This window comes from Choloepus didactylus, chromosome 2 (genome assembly GCF_015220235.1).
Source record: "Choloepus didactylus isolate mChoDid1 chromosome 2, mChoDid1.pri, whole genome shotgun sequence".
In the NCBI taxonomy this organism is placed as follows: Eukaryota; Metazoa; Chordata; class Mammalia; order Pilosa; family Megalonychidae; genus Choloepus; species Choloepus didactylus.
In genome coordinates this window covers 80285376-80307222 of record NC_051308.1, presented here as the reverse complement: position 1 = coordinate 80307222, position 21847 = coordinate 80285376, and the positions used below count along the sequence as shown (strand labels likewise).

The following is a 21847-nucleotide window of genomic DNA, read 5'->3' as shown; positions in this document are numbered from 1 at the left end:
CTTGCTACCCTTCCTGAGAGCATTCCAGGGTGTAGTAATTATTACTCCCAGGAAGGCTCGTATGGATTAGACTCTTCTTGGGGTTATTATATTGGAAGGGAAGAAAGTTTGTAATCTTCTGGATTATTCAATTTGCTGTCCTTAATTATATGAAATAAATTATTCAAATTACATTAAAAAGATTTTCCTTGAAAATCAGGGTATTCTCTTTGGGATGCATCTTGCAACCCTAAAATAACTAGTACTGAAATAAAACTTTCGCACTGTGGTCAAAATGATGTTCAAAGCATGGTTCTCTGGAACTACTTCCACTGTTTTGTTCAATCCTGAATTTTCTCATTCTTTTTTTGGTGTCAGAAGATTTTTTTATAACTGTTAGAGGTTGTAGAGGAAAGATAAATTTGTTGATGATTTATTTTCTTTAATATTTTGTCTTGAACTGATTGGGCCTAGCACTTGGTGACTTTAAGAAGAGTAGGATACCTAAGTGTGCTTGAAGTTTATTGTTATAAACATGTTCTGATATCAGTATCTTGTCATTGGCTTCTGATACAAAGAATAATTGAAGAATTCAGGATATAACCGTGTGGAAGGCAAAGACAGTTGGCAATCTAGGGCAACATTGCTCCTTGTATGTCTTTTTTTAAAAGGCATAACAGACAGCAACACCAGAGGTCTGTGTTCATTTACACATGTGCTGCTGCTTAGGCTGAACTAAGCAATCACATGGGAAACTATTGTAAACTGATTTCTGGTGTCGCTGTTCCCCCTAGGTGGAGGAGAATGAGATTGAGTGCTGACTTTAAGCCTGGCTGAGAAACATACTGGCATCGGTGTCATTAATGAAAGGGTGGATGTTGTTCCCCTGAAAGCCAGTGGCCTTTGACCCCTGAAGCCGCTGTGCCTGAAGGTCAGTTCACAAGAGGTATAGGAAGGAGTCTAACATTTATTTTTTTCTTAAGCTTACCTAACCTTTTATTCATGGCACAAAGTCAAGGTTAGAATGTACCTGACAAGTGGAAGGATCAGAATGCGTAGTTTTCAGAGGGCAGTTTTTCCCTTGCTAAAATCTAAATTCGTTTTCTAGAATCTGTTAGCAGTTTTAACTATAATGTTAAAAATGTGTTTTGTTCTCCAGGACCTGATTTAAGTAATCATATAAATAGGCTAAAATTTTTGACATCTAGGGCTGCTTCCAACTGCTGGCAGATCCCAGAATCCTGCCTCAGGAGCCAGTTATATGCACAGGGTGCTTTGTGTGTGTGTGTGTGTGTATGTTTGTGTGCATGAATGCATACATTCAGCTTATCTTGACAGATTGAAGTCATTAATGTGTGGCCTCTGCAAAGGACTCTCAAGATGATCACAAACTATAATTTGAAGAGTTTGGGGCTTACTTTATTTCTTAGCCCTGAACTAAGTGGAAAATTCCTCTTCACTGAGTGTGTTCTTTCAGATGCCAATCTTTGGAATAAGAGTAAGTAAATAATGGAGTGTAAAACCGTAACATTTTCTTTGCAAGAACAATTGGCTTGTCAACTTTGATTATAGCTGTACCATGCTGTGTTGTATATTGTTTAAAGTTGGTGTACTTTATTTGTTCTAGGATTGAACAGGAATGAATGTTTACAGTTTTTTTTGCTGTGATTTGCCTAAGCAGTTGGAAAGCCTGCCTGATTTGGGAATCCTATATTTAGTAATTTCTAACAGTTAAATTTCTAATCTTGTTTGTATATGTTGTTACAGGAGCTTTATTGCAGAAATGACTATTTATATCAAGCAGCTGGGCAGAAGTAAGTGTTACTGCTTCTCTGATATTCTGCTTTTGTATAGAGCAGTAATCTTCACATTAAAGGTTTGGGTCACATGTATGTAAGCTGTATTAGCTGAAAGAACACATATATGGTGATATCTAGGGTATTTTAGAATGTTAGAGATTATGAATTGTAGGGCCCAGCCTACCGGTTTGGATGTGAAAAAAGACCATCCATGTTAGTTTAATATATCAGAGATGAGGAATCTGCCAGTATCAGAGAACTTTAAAAACATTTTTTCATCCTTTTACCCAAAAGTGTTCTTTCAGTTTTTTCAGGTAAAACTAGCTAGGTGAAATTTAGAAAGGAGTAAATCAGACGATAGAATTTAAGAATCATAGAATAAAGAAGAGAAGATGAGAAAATCACTCTGAGGAAACACTTAAGGAATAAATTTGAGGGGTTCTTCATGAAGGAAGTAAAAAGGTTAAAATATGATACCTGTATTCTTTATTCTTAGGTAGTAAGCCTAAAGCAGGGAGTGTTTGTTATGCTTGAAAGATAAGGACTTAGCACACCTGTGTACCTGGGTGGTTTTGCCACTAACAAGTTTTGTGACCATCTATAAATCACATCTTACGTTACTGGAACTCAGTTTACTTATCTGCAAAGTGAGAGAGTGGCTTAAGATTCTTTCCAGCTTGAGAGCTCTACAACTAGCATGAATGATTTGAATTTGGTATATGAAAGACTTTCCTAATAGAATTAAACCTTTGAGTTTTTTGTAAGTTCCTTTGATGAATGCACAGTTATATGATGTATGATGATATTTAACGATTGTACACTTTGGATGATTATATGGTATGTGACTGTAATCTCAATAAAATTGCAAGAAAAAAAAACTGATGAAAAGCAAAAAAAAAAGTTCCTTTGAGTGAACAGGTTGTTGAAGAATAGAAGAAAAAGGCAGTCTAACTTCTTTCAGCCCACTGATCAGATCATCAGGATTAATTTGACTGATTTGGCTAGTTAGGCAGGAAGATATCTTTGTGCCCCCTCCTTGCTTTCTGGTTACCTCTTCTGAAGCTGAATGCTGTTGGAGGAGAGGAAACTTTCTAATAGTATTTTTCTTTAAGAGTATGAGTAACTACTAAATGCAGTCTAATGCGGGGTCAACAAACTACTGCCCTCTGGCCATACCCAGCCTGTTGCCTGTTTTTATAAATAGAGTTTTATTACAACATAAGTATGCCCATTTGTTTATGTTAGAGGATGGCAGACTTTTTCTGTAAAGGGCCAGGTATTAAATATTTTAGACTTCGTGGGTCATCTCCATCACTTATTGTTAATTTTATTTCATTTTCGCAATTCTTTAAAAACGTGAAAAACATTCTGAGCTCCCAGGCCTGTAGTTTGTCAGCCACTAGTTTAAGTTGTCTGTGGCTGCTTTCACTTCTTAAAGACAGAGTTGAACAACTGTGACAGAGACTGTAATGGCCCACAAAGCCTAAAATAGTTGACTTTGCAGAAGTTTTCCAACCGCTATCTAAATGACCACTTTGGATCCATTTTAGATTGTTTTGCTTTTCACATGTTAAAGAGAATATTTTCTTCTATTTTAATACCAAGTGATATTAATAATGACAGTTTGATTGAAATAGGTTATTTGCTCTTGTAACACTGATTTGGATGTGTTTTAGTATCAGCCTTTAATCAAAAATGGTTGCTTATTTAGTTGATAATCTGTTGTGGCATTCCTTTTGGTTAGCAAGTAGAATGAAAAGGAACTTAAAACCTGTTATGTACTCTCTTATTTGGGGGCTTCTTTTGTACCTAAGCCCTGAGTTACTTGTGATAAGATTTGTTTACTCAGGGGATTTGTCCTTCGTCTCTGGTAATTCAGACCTTATATTACAGGGATTTTTGCACGTGAACATGGATCAAATAAGAAACTGGCAGCACAGTCCTGTGCCCTTTCACTTGTCAGGCAACTCTACCATCTTGGAGTGATTGAAGCTTATTCTGGACTTACAAAGAAGAAAGAAGGAGAGACAGTGAGTCTTTAGACTTAGCCCAATGAGATATTGTAAGATTTAATTTAGCTTTTGTTTTCTGTTAGGCTAAGTCAGTTTAATTCATACTTCAGGAATCTTACCTCAAGAATAAAAATGACGCTGTTAATCATCTCTGTGTCTAGCAAATAATTGAAGTAGTTCTCTCACTAAAGAGAACTGATTCATGTTGGTTTTAGGAATATTGTAGATTTAGTGTTGATTACATATTTTTAGACCACTATGGTGGACTTGAATAGTTCTCATATGTGTGTTACATGATTTTCACCGTCATGCTTTTTCTGTAGGTGGAGCCTTACAAAGTTAACCTCTCTCAGGATTTAGAGCACCAGTTGCAAAACGTTGTTCAGGAGCTAAGTCTTGAGATCATGCAGCCAGTAAGTATACTGCTCTTTAGTTCACCTTTGCATGTAAGTTATATGCAAAATTCTCTAGAGGTTCTCTGGTCAGACAAGCAATTTTTATTAGTCTTCTCTTTGTTTTTGTATTTTTTTAATAGCCTGATGATCCTTCTGTGCCAGTTGTACTCAATATTGGCAAGTTGGCTCACTTTGAACCATCTCAGCGGCAAAACCAAATGGGTGTGGTTCCTTGGTCACCTCCACAGTCCAACTGGAATCCTTGGACTAGTAGCAACATTGATGAGGGCCCCCTGGCTTATGTGAGTGCAGTATTGTTTTTGAGATCAGAGTCTTGTGTTTTACTCTTGGATATATTTCAACAGGATGTCTAAGTAAAAAATGGATTCAGTTTGAAGCTGATTTATTTGCTCTGGTTATTGTTGTCACATTTTATAGGCTACTCCAGAACAAATAAGCATGGACCTCAAGAATGAATTAATGTACCAGCTGGAACAGGATCATGATTTACAAGCAGTAAGTCTGTGAAGTATTTAGACATATGGTGCCCAGAACTTCAGAACTTTCTAGGTATGGGCAAAAGGACAATGACTAATATATTTTGCCCTTTCTGGGAAGGTAGATAAAAGATTTGAACCAAACTGCTAATTCTAGTTACCTCGGAGAGGAGTTGTTATGAGTTCTAAGTGTCTGGGAGAGAATTTCACTTCACTTCTTAATGTAAGTTAATGTAAGTGGAGAAATTTGGGGTAGTAATTGTTTTGGGGTGTTTTTCTGTATTTTTCAAATAAAATGTAACACTAATGTGTTGGAAGAAAGGGAATGTATGTGGAATGTTCAGGGAGAAATGAGAAAAGTAAGGGAGTGGACAAGGCTGCAATATAGATTTTTTGGAAATTTAGTGAAAAGAGGCAGTTCTATTAGAAATATAAATATATAAATTCCTTTATGAAAAAAAGTTACTATAGCAGTAGAAAGGAATAAATATTTTTAGGGAGGGCTTTTTTTTTTTTTTTTAACTTTTCAATTTTAGTATTGAGACAGTTGCTTCTAATGTATATGTTGGTAGAAATTTAACTGAGCTGTAACTTTTCCAATACAGATCTTGCAGGAGAGAGAGTTACTGCCTGTGAAGAAATTTGAAAGTGAAATCCTGGAGTCAATTAGTCAAAATTCAGTTGTCATTATCCGAGGTGCTACTGGATGTGGTAAAACCACACAGGTTCCCCAGTTCATTCTAGATGATTTTATTCAGAATGACCGAGCAGCAGAGTGTAATATTGTAGTAACTCAGGTAAGTAGTGAGCCAACTAGGAGGTGTATCTGGTGTGGTTAGAGTTTGAAAGGTAGAATTGCAGAGGCCAGACTATTCCTAATTCTTTCTTTGATCCCTCTCCCCCTTTGTAGTCATGTGAGGTTCTTAAAGTGGTAGAGAAGAACTTAAGTTTCATTCCAGTCTCCAATTTCATTGATAAGTTTAACTGAACTACTTAGGGGATTCTTTTTTATCTATGCTAGAGGGAAGCTTTTGGCCTAGAATCAAACAAGACTGAGAATTCTTTATCCTTAAGTTCATATCCAAATCTTGACCTATCTTACCACCTTAATTTTGAGCAAAAGCCCATCTGAGCAAAAATAGGCAAGCAAGCCAAATAAATAATGATTGACTTTCACTGAATGCTTACTGTGTACCAGGTTCTATTCTAAACAGGTGATATTTTTAACGTATTTACAGCTCATAATCACCCTGTGATGTAGATAGTATTTTATTTAGTTTTTCTCTTTTAGGAAATTAAGGCACAGAGAGGTTAAATAAAGTGCTCAAGGTTAACACAGGAAGTGGTAGAACTAGGATTCAAACACAAACAGTCTGGCTTCAGGATGCTTTTTGTTAAATGCTGTATTATATTACCTTACCAGGGAGCAACATCTGTAAGTCTTTAACAGTGCTTAGGAAAGAACAAGTTAGGTCTTCCAAGCCTTTCAGGTTGAAGCAGTTTCTGTTATTTCTAACCCTGTACGTCTGGCATGTGGAAGGACAACATTGCAAATAGCCAGAAGTACCATCTTTCAGGTAGGCTCAGACCTGGACTTTGGACTTCTTAACTGGGGAAGCATAATTGATATTTGGGTGAGGGCCATAAACCTTCAAATAAAAAAAAAAGTTTGTGCACATGTATTTGAGTGTAAGTGTATAAGCTGTATTTTTTTAACATTTCTGAAATTGAGGTGTATCTTACAATCTGCCTTTTATATGAGAATCAGGTTTTTGGCCTGAAGTAAAATTACTGAAGGAATGATTGTTGCATCTTAAGATTGATTGCATCTTAGACTTGAAATAAATGATAGTTGTACTTTTTTATGGGAAAGGATTCCTAGCTTTCCTTTTCTTCCCAAAATGTTCTTTGATTGCCTCTTCAACCCTCAAAACTGACTCTGAATCCATTGCCTCCTGGTGAGTTTCACCATCAAGAACTGTAGTCCAATAAAAATTAATCTTTACTGGTCCTTCAGGAGTGTTGTTCAGGATGACATTTACAGGAGAGGAGCCTTGAGCTCTACCTGCCCTCTTCCCCACTACCACTCTCCATTTTTAATCTCAAGAACAGTTCAGGTGTGTCAGCAAAAATGCAGAATTAACAAAGGAACTAAAGACAGTTGTAAGTCAGAGGTTGTCTGCATGTCATGAGTAAAATAAAACCCAATTCCTGGCAAAGTGAGAAATGTTTTTTACTTTTTTCACTAATCAAAGGCCAGTTGTTCAGGCCAGATTGTTTACAAAAATGGCTTTTTGTGTTATGGTCTTCATGTTTGTATTATTTGCTTACTAACTTGTGTTCCTTCCCAAATAATTTGGACATTCCCATTGGTTTCATTTGTAAAGAGCACAGGTTTCTATATATAGGCTGTAACAGATGTAGTGACCTACAGAGTAGAATGGTGGGCCAAATGCTGTTCTACTTGCAAGTATGAAAATAGCTTTCATTTTTCCACTAGTCCTCCTTTATATTTATTCCTTCATAAGGTGGTAAAATTATGGAGTTGGAAAATATTTCAGAGAACTATTCCATCTTCCTGTCTAGAATGGAGTGTTCATAATGGGTGGTTACCTGACTTCTACTTGAAGATTTCCAGTGCAGGTGAAATGTAATAGCAAGCCTGCATCTTCTGATGTTGTACAATGACTGTGAATGACTGTGTCATGTTGGATCTATGTCCTGTGACTTCCACCTTTTTGTCTTAGTACTCTACTCCTGTTTGCCCCCGAATCAGTCTCTTTAATTATCATTTTTTCAAGACCTTTACATGTTAGATGTCTTCAACATTTTAAAAATCTCTGTAGTGTCCTAATATTTCTTCTTTGGCTTCTAAACATCCATAGTTCAGCCCTGAAGATAGGGTATAAGATTCCATTTGCCCACTTCTAAATACATCAGCATTCTATCTGTAATATGAAAGGTAGGCCTGAGTGTACTGTTTGTTGTTCATGATAGACATATATCATTTGCCTTTTAAAAAAATGTTTGCATTAGTAATTTTCATAGTATCTCTCTGTACCGTTTTCTCTTTATCTTCTACTTACATCCATATCTCAGAAACCACATGAAGTCATTACCTAAATATTAGAAAGCTTCTTATGATCCTGGTTTAAATGTGTTATATCAATTTATAGAGCACAAGTTGAGTTATTCAGAATAAGTAACTCAGACCATCAAGCCTAACCATCACCAGCCTCAGTGTAAATTCATTTTTTTGTAATTCACTTTTATTGAGATATGTTCACAAATCATAAAGTCATCCACAGTGTAGTTTTTCATAGTACCATTATATAGTTGTGCATTCATCACAAAAATCAATTTTTGAACATCTTCATTATCACTCACAAAAAGAATAAGAATAAAAGTTAAAGTAAACAAGAATACCCAAAACATCCCATACCCCCCATCCCTCCCTATTATTTATTTACTTTTTGTCCTCATTTTTCTACTCATCTGTGCATACACTGGATAAAGGGAGTGGGAGCCACAAGTTTTTCATAATCACATGGTCACACTGTATAGTGTAAGCTATATAGTTATACAATCATCTTCAAGAAAAAAGGCTACTGGGTTAAAGTTCAGCAGTTTCAGGTGTTTCCATCTAGCTATTCCAATACACTAAAAACTAAAAAGGGCTATGTATATAATGCCTAAGAATAACCTCTAGAATGACCTCTCAACTCTATTTGAGATCTCTCAACCACTGAAACTTTATTTTGTTTCATTTCTCTTCCCCCTTTTGGTCCAAGAAGGCTTTCTCGGTCCCAACATGCCAGGGCCAAGCTCATCCCCACAAGTAATGTCCCATGTTGCCCGGGAGATTTACACCCCTGAGAGTCATGTCCCATGTAGGAGGGAGAGCAGTGAGTTTACCTGCAGAGTTGGCTTAGAGACGGAGGCCACATACAAGCAACAAAAGAGGTTCTCTGGAGGTGACCTAGGTTTGTTTTAGAGTCCTACTTTTGACGGTTGGGTTGTCCATATTTCTCAGCCAAAACCAGGCTGGGTTTCTATGCAGGGCAAGTAGACCAGCTCCTCTGGTCTCAGTGAAGGGTCTGAAGCATGTTTTTAAAAGGGCCTCTATTCTCTTGCACTTTCCGGACTGTCCAGCAGATGGCTTTATCTACCCAGGTGAGCTGAAACTGTGGGATTCCTGTGCCCTCACTTTGCCAGCCAAAATCTGGTTCAGTGTGGGGTTATACCTGTGGCAGACTGTTCCCTCAGCTGACCCAATACTCGAGCCATCCCCCAAGGTAAGGAAACAGCACCAGCTGCTACTTCCTTCAAGGGTGGGGGAAGGATTTTTAGACCCTGGGCTGGAAATACCATCTCTGTCCATGTTTTCTCAGTCTCTTTGTCCCTCACTGACCTGAGTCTTGAGTTGTCCTCCCCTGTCCCCAAGGTCTTGAAACGGTGGGGGTATGTCTCATTGCTGTGAGAGATTTTAAAATCTGTCCCTGATGGGAGTGTTTCCCTCAGTGTAAATTCTTGACCACTGAATTCTGTCTGTGCCATCAGACTATCCACACCCAAGCCACATAGAACTCATGGGCTGAGTGCAGAAAATTTGAAAATAGGAAATAGTTATCCCCTCCCTCACCTGAAAGCTGTTTGAGAGAGATGAATTGTGAGGATGTGAATCAAGCATGTTAAATTAATACCTCCTGTGAATATTTCATCACTCTTGCACCCACCCCAAGTTACCATCATTTCAGTATATAGCTATTCCCTCATATAAAATAAACTCAGAAAATAAAGTGGAGCCTGCATAGTTTGTAGTATCTGGTGCTTAGGAGTCTTGAATCTTAAGTATTTTATTGCATCCTAGTTCTATTATGTATTTAAATAACCTAGATGAGCAATAGAGGAGCAAAGTTCTGGTACTTACATCTTTTCTTTGGGAGATCTCTAAGGTAAGAGAAATTAGTAGTTCTGAGTAAATGTCAAGAAGGATATAAGAAAAATGCAGATGCTGGAATTACTGCAAAAGAACAATTTGTGATAGATCTTCAACCTCCAGTGGTATGGAAAGTGTTACCCATTGCTTGGCACATCTCAGTAAGTACTCTGTAAATATTAACTATTTCATTTAATTTATTGAAGCAAGCTAAGCAGAAATGTGAAGTAGTGATCACTTCAAACTACCTATTACCCTAGCTAGACTTGAGGCAAGAGTAACAAGATTCTCGAGAGAAAATAAGGTCAGCAGATTTATGAAGTAAAAATGGAAAGAAAAACTCATCTCCTGGAGGGTAATTTGAAGTATTCTGTTGAATGGCTTATGATCATATCCCTTGCTTTCATCACCAGTACTTTTAAATTAGTCTCACTTAAAACCAGTTGTGTTATTTTTAACATGCTGATACTACACCAGCAACTTAAAGTTACAGCAATAAGAGGCAGAATAATTGGAAAAAGGATTGGATTGGAAGTAAAGAAAATTTGATTATAAATCCTTTTATGTCCTTTATATGTTTTTAGGCACAATAGTTTAACCTTTATGGGCTGTGTTTTTCTCTATTTGAATGAAATAAAAATTACTTTGCACCATGGTTTTTATTGTGTAGTATGTTACACAGAGGTTAATTATGATTATTCTAGAGATCACTACTGTCTTGAGCCTCCTTTGTATATATTTGTGGAAAGGAATAGTTAAGCCATGTATGGTAGCTCTGCAGGTCTAAGGGAAAGATGCCATTTTAACTGAGTCTTGCCTTGTATTAGTTCACCATGGAGAACAGTTTGTAAAACAAGTATTTAAACTTAGAAGATCTAGGGTAAGGGAATAAATCATTCAAGGAGTGTAGAACAGCTACTTCATAGGCTCTCAGGTGGCATGCAGTGTTTTAAACATTCGTCAACAGTGTTAACATTAAGCAGTATTTTTCCACACAAGATGCCTTTCCTGTGAATATGTATACTAGCTAAGAAATACAATGAGAATTAGAAGATTTTTTTAAAATTTGTTTTTTATTTTAAAAGTTTTACATGTTCATTGTGGAAAAAATTAGAAAATAGAGAAAATTTTAAGGCAACCAAAATTCACTCAAGATCCTTCTGTCCTAAAGTTTACTTTTGGTATATATCCTCTCAGACTTCAGTGTATACATATTTACATGCACACCATCTTTAACCTGTCCCCTTTATGTAATAGCATATTATGTTTTTTAATGTTTTCATAATTTTCTATTGCATATATCCTTATTTTATTCTTAAATGATGGAGACTTATTTTAGGTTGATTTTATTATTTAGATATCATATATACTGGATTGAAGACATCTGTGCGTATATAATTGTACAGTTTTTCATTTCATTGGGATAAATTCCTTAATGTGGAATTGATAGGTCAAAGGGTATTTTAATTTTTATACACCTTGTCATACTCTTCAAGAAAATTACACTGATTTTCAATCAAATCAACTGAATGAAAGAAGCACTTCCTTTTTTAGTGTATACTTAAAATGTAGGTGTTTTTTTTTTTTTAAAGTCAGGACTGGAGGAAAATGGAAACTGATAAGTCAGAGAAGCATATAAAACATGGGAAGGCTATAGCTGGATCATTTGTTTCTTCACTGTTTGAACAGTTGTTTTGATACTGATGTTTTATTCATTTGAGGAAATTTAGCAAATAGGACTTTGGGAGATGGTTTTTTTAAGCAACTCTTGTGTGTGTTTGTAACAGCCTTTATTATGGCTATCTTGAGTTTTAGACAGTTGTGTTTGGGTGTGTGTGTGCAGAGTTAAGAACTAAAATAGATACTGCATAGAGAATATGCCATCTCCTACCGGTGAACCTGAAAGTAGCCCTAAAGTGATAAAGCGGTCCTCAAGTACCCAGTGGCATATGAACACAGCTCTTAGAAGAGTCAGATATCCTAATTGACTTGTTCTTCTGGAAGCCAGCTATTAAGTGAAATGCTGAAAGCTGTAGGAAAGAGAAAAACAGGGAAAGGAGATAATAGTGTTGAGCATCTATCTGCTATGTACAGAATGCATGGAACTTCTTAAAAGGGCCAGGAAAGCTTTGGCAAAAAAACTTTGTGGTTGTATTTTATACATTAAGTGGAATATGTTCACATTCACTGAGAAGTATATTGCAGAACAATTCCTTTGTGTGATATTACTTTTCAGGATAATGAGGTGCAGGGTGCTGCCTCTGTACCTCATTTAATCTTACTAATTAAATCTGGATGAGGATGTATAAAATGATTAATATTTAAATAGCTGAGCTGGCTTGCAGGAGTTGAAACTTGAGAACTTTCCTGTATAAAAAGCTGAATTTAATGCTTTTTTTTTTTTCAAATGGTTAAACTCATTTAATTTTTTTTAATTTTTTTCTTTTTGAGGTTGTTCACAAACATTACAATTATCCAGAGATCCAAACTGTACAATCAGTTGCCCATGGTACCATCATACAGCTGTGCATCCATCACCAAAATTAATTTTTTTTCCATTTTTAGAACATTTTCATTATTCCAGAAAAGAAAGAAAGAAAGGAAACTCAAATCTTCCCATACCCCTAACCACCCCTACCCCCCACCCCCATTATCGATTCGTAGGTTTGGTATAGTACATTTGTTACTGTTGATGAAAGAATATTAAGATACTTCTAACTAGTATATAGTTTGCAATACGTATATATAATTTTCCTATATGCCCCTCTATTATTAACTTCTAGTTGTACTGTCATATATTTGTTTTAGTTCATGAGAGAGATTTCTAATATTTGTACTATTAATCACAGACGTCCACCACTAGATTCACTGTTTTATACTTTCCCATCTTTTGACCTCCACCTTTCCTTCCGGTGACTACGTGACTCTGAGCTTACCCTTTCTACCACCTTCACACACCATTCAGCACTTAGTTATTCTCACAACATGCTACCATCACCTCTGTCCATTTCCAAACGTTTAAGTTCATCCTAGTTGAACATTGTGCTCATAATAAGGAATCTCTCCCCATTCTTTAGCCTCGTTCTATATCCTCGTAACTTATATTTCATGTTTGTGAGTTCACATATTAATTATTTCATATCAGTGAGACCCTGCAATATTTGTCCTGATGTGTCTTATCTTATTTCACTCAGTGTAGTGCCCTCAAGGTTTCTTCATCAACCCATTTTTTTTTTAAGATGGTTTTGTTCAAACACCATATATTCCATCATAAGTAAACAATCGTTGGTTCCCTGTAGTCATGTATTTATGTATTCAGCACCATTGCCACTGTCTATATAAGAACATCTCCATTTCTTCCACAAAGGAGAAAGAGTCAAAGAAGGTAGAGGGACAAAAGAAAAAGAAAAAAGAGAAAAGCCATGATGGCTAGAAAGCAACAAAAGGAAAGATAGCATTAAACTAAAGTAGAATAAAAAGTCAGACAACATCACCAATGCCAGGAGTCCCATACCCTTCCCCAATCCACCCCCCACCCTCCAATATGCATTTAGCTTTGGTATATTGCCTTTGTTATATTAAAGAAAGCATAATAAAATGTTTCTGTTAATTATAGTCTCTAGTTTGCATTGATTGTATTTTCCCCCCAATCCCACCCTATTTTTAACACCTTGCAATGTTGACATTCATTTGTTCTACCTCATGTAAAAACATATTTGTACCTTTTATTACAATTGTTGAGCACCCTAGGGTTTCACTGAGTTATACAGTCCCAGTCTTTATCTTTCCTCTTTCCTTCTGGGGTCCCACATGGTCCCAGCCTTCCTCTTTCAACCGTATTCACAGTCATCTTTGTTCACTGTACTTACATTGCTATGCTACTGTCTCCCAAAATTGTGTCCCAAACCTGTCACTCCTGTCTTCCTTTCTGTCTGCAGTGCTTCCTTTAGTGTTTCCTGTAGAACAGGTATCTTGTTCACAAACTCTGTCATTGTCTTTTTGTCAGAGAATATTTTAAGCTCTCCCTCGTACTTGAAGGACAGTTCTGCCGGATATGGGATTCTTGTTTGGTGGTTTTTCTCTTTCAGTATCTTAAATATATCATCCCACTTCCTTCTTGCTTCCATGGTTTTTATTGAGAAATCCGCACATAGTCTTATCAAGCTTCCTTTGTATGTGATGGATTGCTTTTCTCTTGCTGCTTTCAGGTTTCTGTCTTTGTCTTTTACATTGGATAATCTGATTATTAAGTGTCTTGGTGTAGGCCTATTCACATCTATTCTGTTTGGGGTATGCTGTGCTTCTTGGATCTGTAAATTTATGTCTTTCGTAAGAGATGGGAAATTTTCATTGATTATTTCCTCTGTTGCTTCTGCCACTCTTCCCTTCTCTTCTCTTCTCCTTCTGGGACACCCATGACACATACATTGCTGCATTTCGTGTTGTCATTCAGTTCCTGGAGACATTGCTCATATTTTTCCTTTCTTTTCTCTATCTGTTCTTTTGTGAGTAGGCTTTCAGGTGTCTTGTTCTCCAGTTCCTGAGTGTTTTTTTCTGCCTCTTGAGATCTGCTGTTGTATGTCTCCGTTGTGTCTTTCATCTCTTACATTCTGCCAGTTGTTTTTTCAAACTTTCGATTTCTACCTTATGTACACCCAGTGTTTTTCATTATACGCTTCATCTCTTTTGCCATATCTTCCCTAAACTTTTTGAATTGATTTAGTATTAGTTGTTTAAATTCCTGTGTCTCAGTTGAAGTGTAAGTTTGTTCCTTTGACTGGACCATAACTTCGTTTTTCTTAGTGTAGATTGTAGTTTTCTGTTGTCTGGGCATCTGGGTTTCCTTGGTTACCCCAATCAGGTTTTCCCAGATCAGAACAGTCTCAGGTCTCAGAAGGAGGCAACAGTATCATGTCTCCCTGAGGGTGTGTCTTAGAAGATTGGTGTACCCTGTGAGGCCTTATGTCACTGTGCTTTTCCGCCCAGCAGGTGGTGCCTGTCAGCCTGTAACTCCAGAGTGGTGTAAGGAGGTGTGGCCCGTGGCTGTTTTCCCCCAGACTCTGGGGTCCAGTTCTGAATGGAGGGCAGGTAGTAGAGCTGGGCCCCTCCTCTTTCCTCTTAGAGAAGATACCCTCCCTAGGGAGAGGTCATTAGCATTTGAATAGTGTCTCTGCCTGTGCTATCTCCACCCTTGTCTGGGTCAGAGCCCTGGGAACTAAAAATGGCTAAGGCTTTCTCCACTGAGCCGAAAAAGGGGCAGAAAGCCCCCTTCAGGGCCAGTCCGCAGCCACCCTCCAGCTCTGCAAGGTTGGTCATCACCAAAAACCTCTGCTTTTTGGGGATTTGTAGCTTGCACTGAGCAGTCCATGCATGTTAATTAAAACCCCAGTTTGAGCTCAGCTGAGCTACATTCACCTACTGGGAGAGTGCTGCTCTCTAGCACTGTGAGGCTTTGCAGTTCGGGTCATGCGGGGAGGGGGCTTCTGGCTTAGATCCGCAGTTTTTACTTACAGATTTTATGCTGCAATCTTGGGCATTCCTCCCAATTCAGGTTGGTGTATGATGAGTGGACAGTCACGTTTTGTCCCCCCACAGTTATTCCAGATTATTTACTTGTTGTTCTTAGTTGTTTGTTAGTTGTTCCAGGGGGAAAAACTAGCTTCCACTCCCCTCTATGCTGCTATCTTCTTCCTGTGAATTTAATGCTTTTAAAAGGACATTGTAGTAAAGAAGGTAGCATAGTTGAGCAAGTCAAGGCACATCAAGCATTTATAAACCAATTAAGTATGTTCAGCAAGGCATCTTTCAGTCTCTTGTTTTGTAGACAAGATAAATTATAGACTGGAGTGTACACTTTCATCTGTTTGTTACTAGCCCCATACCCTAAGGGTTTCTGTTGTGTTAGGGAAATAGGAAGTCATCATGTTGTGAATTAGTTCAAAGGATATTGAAAGATCTAGTGAACTTGTTTTGTTTGGTTTTGTTTTTTAAAAGATTGTATGAACCTCTGATGTCCTAATTAGTTACCCAGTATCCTGGAATATCACATAGGTACTACGTGTGAAACTCTGAGAAAAGGTTTTCTCAAGCAAGGAACTAAAATCTACCATCAGGAGCTTCTTGACAAAATCCATTTCAGGACAATTTAAAGGCATTCAGTCATTGTAAATGTCATATCTGCGTGTACCTCCACAGCTTGTATGTTCAGCACATTATGAGAGCCATAACAAAGATTGGTTTGTTTATTTAGAAGAACTGGAGCACTTCCGAAAAGTTTTCTGAAAAATCAAGTTTTGACACTTAAAACATTAACCTTTAGCTATAAAGAAAATTCTACTGTATAGAAAAATGCATCTCCCTTAGGGTTCCACAGGTTTATTGCTTGAAACAGTAATATATACTCAGTTTTTCCTGTTCTATAAGCTCATCAAGAATAGTGATTTTATTCAACTTTTTAACTCTAGCACCTTCTGTAGCACCTTATACAAACACGTAATGAATGTTTGATTTATGAGTTAATATGTGAATGAAGGGTGGTCACCATAGATATGGCAAAGGAGATTGTTCACCTTCCTGATTCCCATACATCTCAGTTAAATAATTTTCTAGAGATGTGTCCAGTGTGAATAAGCTCCCTATGAGAGCTTCTTTTCCTACTACTTTGGAAAAGTACTCTGGAATATCATTAATAGTTTGGGCCATTGGCAAAGAAATTCTAGACTTTCCTGTTTTTATTGCCTATAAAAACCATGGAATCACTTTACATTATGAGATGAAATAAAGAGATTTTTTTTAAAGTAGCTGCCATGGAATTAGGTGGAATTGGGGGGGAGGTGAGTTTTTTTAAAAACAAATTTCAGAGCTTTCTAAAGATATCATTGCTGTTAATTCTTGTGTTGTTTTTTTGTTAATTACTGAACTGGCAGTGGGACAGGTTTACTAGCGATAATTGAACACTAAATTAACAAAGGTAATTATAGTTTTGTAGCTTTTAAATGGCTTTTCTTATTTCTTGTTTCAGCCCAGGAGAATCAGTGCAGTTTCTGTGGCAGAGCGAGTTGCATACGAGAGAGGAGAAGAACCTGGAAAAAGCTGTGGCTATAGTGTTCGATTTGAGTCTATACTTCCCCGCCCTCATGCTAGTATAATGTTTTGTACTGTAGGTCAGTAGTAGCATGTTTTGTTTCATTCTTTGGTTTGGGGCTGTATTGTTTGTGTTGAAAACGAGGTAATAGTACAGGATGGCTAGAAATTAGAAGAGAGACTGGTTTCAGAATATCTTGTTTTTAAATATAATTTTAGGCAGTTTTTTGTCTTCATGTAGTCTGTGATGTATCTGCTGGTTGCGATAACTCAAGACAAAATGAGTTATTAAGTTATTAGTTATTAAGGTTTTATCTTTCAGACTTGTTTTATTCCAGAATACACTTATCACCTTTTTAATAATTTAAATAATACAATTGATTCTTTTCTAAAAGGATGCTGGGGTTATATTAGTTGGTTGTCTAGAATTTGCTTCTTTGTACTTTTCTGTACCTCCTTTTCTCTAGTAAACATAGATACATCCAGTTGATGCTCTGATTTTCTATTCAAGGTGTACTACTAAGAAAATTAGAAGCAGGCATTCGAGGAATCAGCCATGTAATTGTAGATGAAATACATGAAAGAGACATAAATGTAAGTATTTTAAGAGTTAAGGTAAGGTACTAATTCAGAATGGAGAAACTAGAATGGAATGTTTTTGCTTCGTTTTCCCTTTCCCCACTGTTTATATTAATCTTCTTTCAAAACCATGAATTTCAGTCACAGAGATGTTGAACACCTTCATATGAAAGGAGGCAATAATTTTTTTACCAAGATCATCAAACCCTACTTTTTTTCTCTTTATTTAAAAAGTAAACTAAGAAGTCTAACAATAAAGATGTCTTATTATAAAGTAATTGTAAATACAGTGATCAGTAAGAGCTGTCGTAATTCAACTGAACTAAGGATTTCTGAATATGAATAGCTATAGAATGTTGATAATGATTAGTTTTACTCTGAATTGAAAATTTATCTGTTAAACTTGATAATATTTTATTTTAACATGATTGACATTGTCATTTTGGTATTTACTGCTCTAATCTTTTTGGATGTCAATGATAATTAAACCAGAATGGAAGAAACTAAAATTTGTTTCCTTCTCTTCCCTCTTTGGGCCCCTTTTGGCAAAACCTGTATAGAATTAACTTGTGTGATTATGGGTTAATACCACAAAGTAATAATTTTTTTTTTAATATCAGATAATATCTTGACATACCCAAACCAAGTGTAGTCTCTTTCAGAGGTATCAGAGATGAAGAGTATGGTATTACTCAAAACATTCTTTGGAGCTCCTTCCTTTCAGAAAATACCTTCATAGCCGTTGTTGTTACTAATCATCTTTAGTTTTGGCAAAACTGTGGCCTTTTATGGTTAAGCTAAAGGAAGTAAGAATAGTTTGAATGATTTATCCAGTGATTTTAAAGCTGAAATCTTAACTATTTAGCAGGACAATATTTTTGCTATTTTTTGTCATTCATAATCTCATGAAAATTTTAAATTGTTCCCTAATTAACTTAATTGACAAATTAAGTGTTTCAGTATTATCTTTACTTGCATGGCAACACACCACTATTCTTAAGGTTTAAATTATTCCAAGTAATTAATTAGAAATGTCATAGATCATTATTATTTTCCCTTTAAAAAAAAAAAAAAGTGGTTTTGGTCAACTTTCCTTGAAAGATTGGCAAGTCTATAATAATGTGCCATTCACAGTGAAAAATGGAAAGAAGCCTTTGCGGAAACTTGTATTCTCTTTAACTTGTCTAAATTTGTCATTTTACATGGAAAACCCAAAAGAATCTACAGACCAATTATAAATAATGGAATTTAACAAAGTGGCTGGGTAAAAGGTTACGAACAGCTAGAATACAGTTACAGAAGATACCATTACAGTAGTCAGAGTGTCAGATACCTAGAATAAATCCACAAAAAGACATGTAAAACCTTTCAGAAAAAATTATAAAACTTTATTATGAAACATTAAAAAAAGACCAGATCATGTCTATGGATTGGAGAACCTAATATCATGTAGATGTCAGTTCTCCTCAAGTTGATACACAATTTGAATGCAGTTATAATCAATATCCCAGTGGGGTTTTTCGTAGAATTTAACAAGCGGATTATAAATACTTACAAGGAAGATACGTGAGCAAAAAATAACGAGTACTTACGAAGAAAAGCAGAATGAAGGGTCATGCTTTACAGATATCAGGACGTATTTTGAAACTATAGTTAATTGAGACAGAATAGTACAGGGGTTGGTTGTATGACTAATGGAATAATACAGAGTCCAGACAGTGTGCTATGTATCTCATGTATAAGACAGCGGTGGCATGTTAAATCATAGGGTAAGGGAATGGGACGGTTCACAAAATGGAGCTAGAAACAAATGGTCAGTCCACAAGGAAATGGTTGAATTGGATCCCTGCCTCATAACCAGATACCGATATCAACTCCAGATAGACTAAGGACTTAAATGTCACAGCAGTTTTAAAACTCTTAAGTAGAAAAGTAAACATTTAGACAGTGTAGTCTAATAGAAATGTAATGGAGCCACATATGTAATAATTTTTAATTTTCTAGTAACTACATTTAAGAAGGTAAAAATGATTAGGTAAATTTATTGAACCCAGTGTATCCAAAATATTTTCAACATGAAGTCAATATAAGATATATTAATGAGATTATTATACATTCTATTTTATATGAAATCTTCAATATCTGGTGTGTATTTTATACTTAGAGCACATCTCAATTCAGAAGAGTCACATTGCATGTGCTCAGTAGCTACATATGGCTAGTGGCCACTATACTGGGCAGCATGGTTCAAGACTTGAGGGGATTTTTTTAAACATAAAAAGCACTAACCATGAAATAAAAAATCATTATGTTCATCTGTATTAAAATTTTTAAAATGTGTTAATAATTTAGAAGATACTTTAAAGAAAGCAACCAACTGGAAAAAGATTCCAGTACATCCAGCAAAGAATTAGCTTAAAAATAATCTACAAATCAATGAGAAAAGTACAGATGACAGAAAAATGAGCAAAAGATAGCATCAGGCATTTCACAGAACATTTGGCTAATGAACACAAGTTGTTCAACATCATTGGTGAGTAGGAAAGTGCAGATTAAGACCACAGTAAAGGTAATTCTTTATATCCATTTGATTAATAAAATTTAAGGGATGGTATCAAATGTTGAAGAACATGTGAATCAGCAGACTCTTTCCACTGCTACTGGGGATATATAAATTGGAACCACTTAGTAAAATAGATTAGCATTACCTCATGAAGTTTAACATTTACATGCTCTTTAGTAACCCTCAGTTACATATCTGCACGTAGCCACAGGAACTTGCATATGTTCAACAGGAGACATGAATAAGATTGCTCATAGTAGCAAATGTTCATAAAAGTAAAATTTTAGAAACACTAAAATACCTGGGAGAATAGGTGAATTAAATCTGTATATTCAGATATTGGGATATTAAAAAGTCAGAAACAATGACTATAATAGCACATATTTATAAATCTTACCAACGTTATATGTGAAAAAGGAAATCTCAGAAGACTACATGTAATATTATACTTCCCGGATAGTTAGCAGTAAGTAAAATACAGTTCAAGATGGTGGATATCTCTGGTTTAGGGAGGCAGTGGATGATGGGGGAGAGGACCACATGCCAAATATAAGTTGTTGTCAAGGTCCTAACTTTCCTGTTGGTTGGTGGGTTGATGGATGCTTTACATTATTAAAAACATCTCAGCCACAATTTTGTTTGAATGAACCTTGAAATAAGACAGTTTCAGCTTTTTATTATTAGCCTTACAGGTGATTGGTTAACTGGTTTCCAGTTCATCATGACTTTTCCCCTACTTTTTCTTAAAGTTGTGTGCCTACAAATTTAAATTTCACTGAAAATTTTGAGATGAATTCTTTGCTCTCATTAATGTTTTTTTCTCCTCCCTTCCCCTAACCTAAATAGTACTCATTTCTAATCCTTGTAGCTATAGGCTACAACTAATCTTACAAATGCTGTTATTGCATCCCACTGTGACCCTTTCTCTTCCACTTCTATAAGCCACCTAAGAAACTGAATTTCACTTTTATCTTGCAGCTATGTGACACAAGAAATCTTTTAGATGTATCTCATTAGCACTAACTATACATTTTTTTTCATTTGTTTTTGTGTTTTAATAGACTGACTTCCTTTTGGTAGTGTTGCGTGATGTGGTTCAGGCTTATCCTGAAGTTCGCATTGTCCTCATGTCTGCTACTATTGATACCAGCATGTTCTGTGAATATTTCTTCAATTGCCCTATCATTGAAGTTTATGGAAGAACTTACCCAGTTCAAGGTAAATATCATTGGAGGGGTGGGTAGAGGCGGGAGTAGTGAATATCTTCTTTTGAATACTAGGGTTTGGATTTTCTTAATCTTGGAGATTGGAGTGATAGTTGAAAGGAATTTAAAATACAGACCAATTTAAAGTTACTGAATGCATCATAGCATTCTTGGGAAGTTTCTTGCCTGTGATTTTAGTCAGGCAGTAATAGTTATCAAGTACAGTCTGAGGAGTGGAGATCAGATTTCCTTCAGCACTTGAGAAGTTTGCACATCTAGTAAATTTCCTGGCCTTTACTCATAGCCAAACTTAACTTTTAAAGGTACATTATTTAGTCATGTGTAAATCTGTAGGTATTTGTGGGAGAAACTATTTAAGCATCCAAGCTCAAATTAAGTGGAAAATTCTTTTTAGAGCCAGAGCAGGCTGTTTGAAATGAGATAAAAGTAAGTATTTCATGGGCAGGCAGGAAAGTGATTTTTTGATAGGTGAAAGCAAAGCTTTAGTTTATGTAGGAGATTTTATCATCACCGTTTCTAGGACGTTAGTCTAGAAACTTTGTTAAAAAAATGAATTATGATTAAGTTATACTGAGGGATTTGGGTATGAAAAAATAAGTAAATGAATGGTTGATGGTATGAGCCAGTTTTTTTATTGTTAGAGTAGGAGGGTACAGATAAGTAGGGAGGAAGGCTAGAATGAACCATATCATTCTAGATTACAGTCAGAGATACCAGTATGAACTTTTGTTTAGCTAAAAATAGATACAATTGGGTAGATAGGGAAATAATTACA

General features: G+C 36.0%; 1 protein-coding gene across 2 annotated transcripts in view; it reads left to right on the top strand.

Moving 5' to 3' along the window:
• The window catches only part of DHX9 (DExH-box helicase 9), a 62549-nt gene that overhangs the window by 24165 nt on the left and 16537 nt on the right, over positions 1 to 21847 (top strand). The window contains exons 1-10 of one of the 2 annotated variants that reach the window (XM_037825205.1): positions 774 to 910; positions 1747 to 1793; positions 3672 to 3808; positions 4114 to 4203; positions 4326 to 4487; positions 4624 to 4701; positions 5288 to 5479; positions 16643 to 16784; positions 17216 to 17298; positions 20908 to 21064. In XM_037825205.1, the coding sequence (XP_037681133.1) occupies positions 1763 to 1793; positions 3672 to 3808; positions 4114 to 4203; positions 4326 to 4487; positions 4624 to 4701; positions 5288 to 5479; positions 16643 to 16784; positions 17216 to 17298; positions 20908 to 21064 (1072 nt within the window). In that variant the 5' untranslated portion in view covers positions 774 to 910; positions 1747 to 1762. Of the gene's footprint in view, positions 1 to 773; positions 911 to 1746; positions 1794 to 3671; positions 3809 to 4113; positions 4204 to 4325; positions 4488 to 4623; positions 4702 to 5287; positions 5480 to 16642; positions 16785 to 17215; positions 17299 to 20907; positions 21065 to 21847 lie in introns of those variants that run through there. The other variant, XM_037825204.1, reaches the window with a different exon arrangement.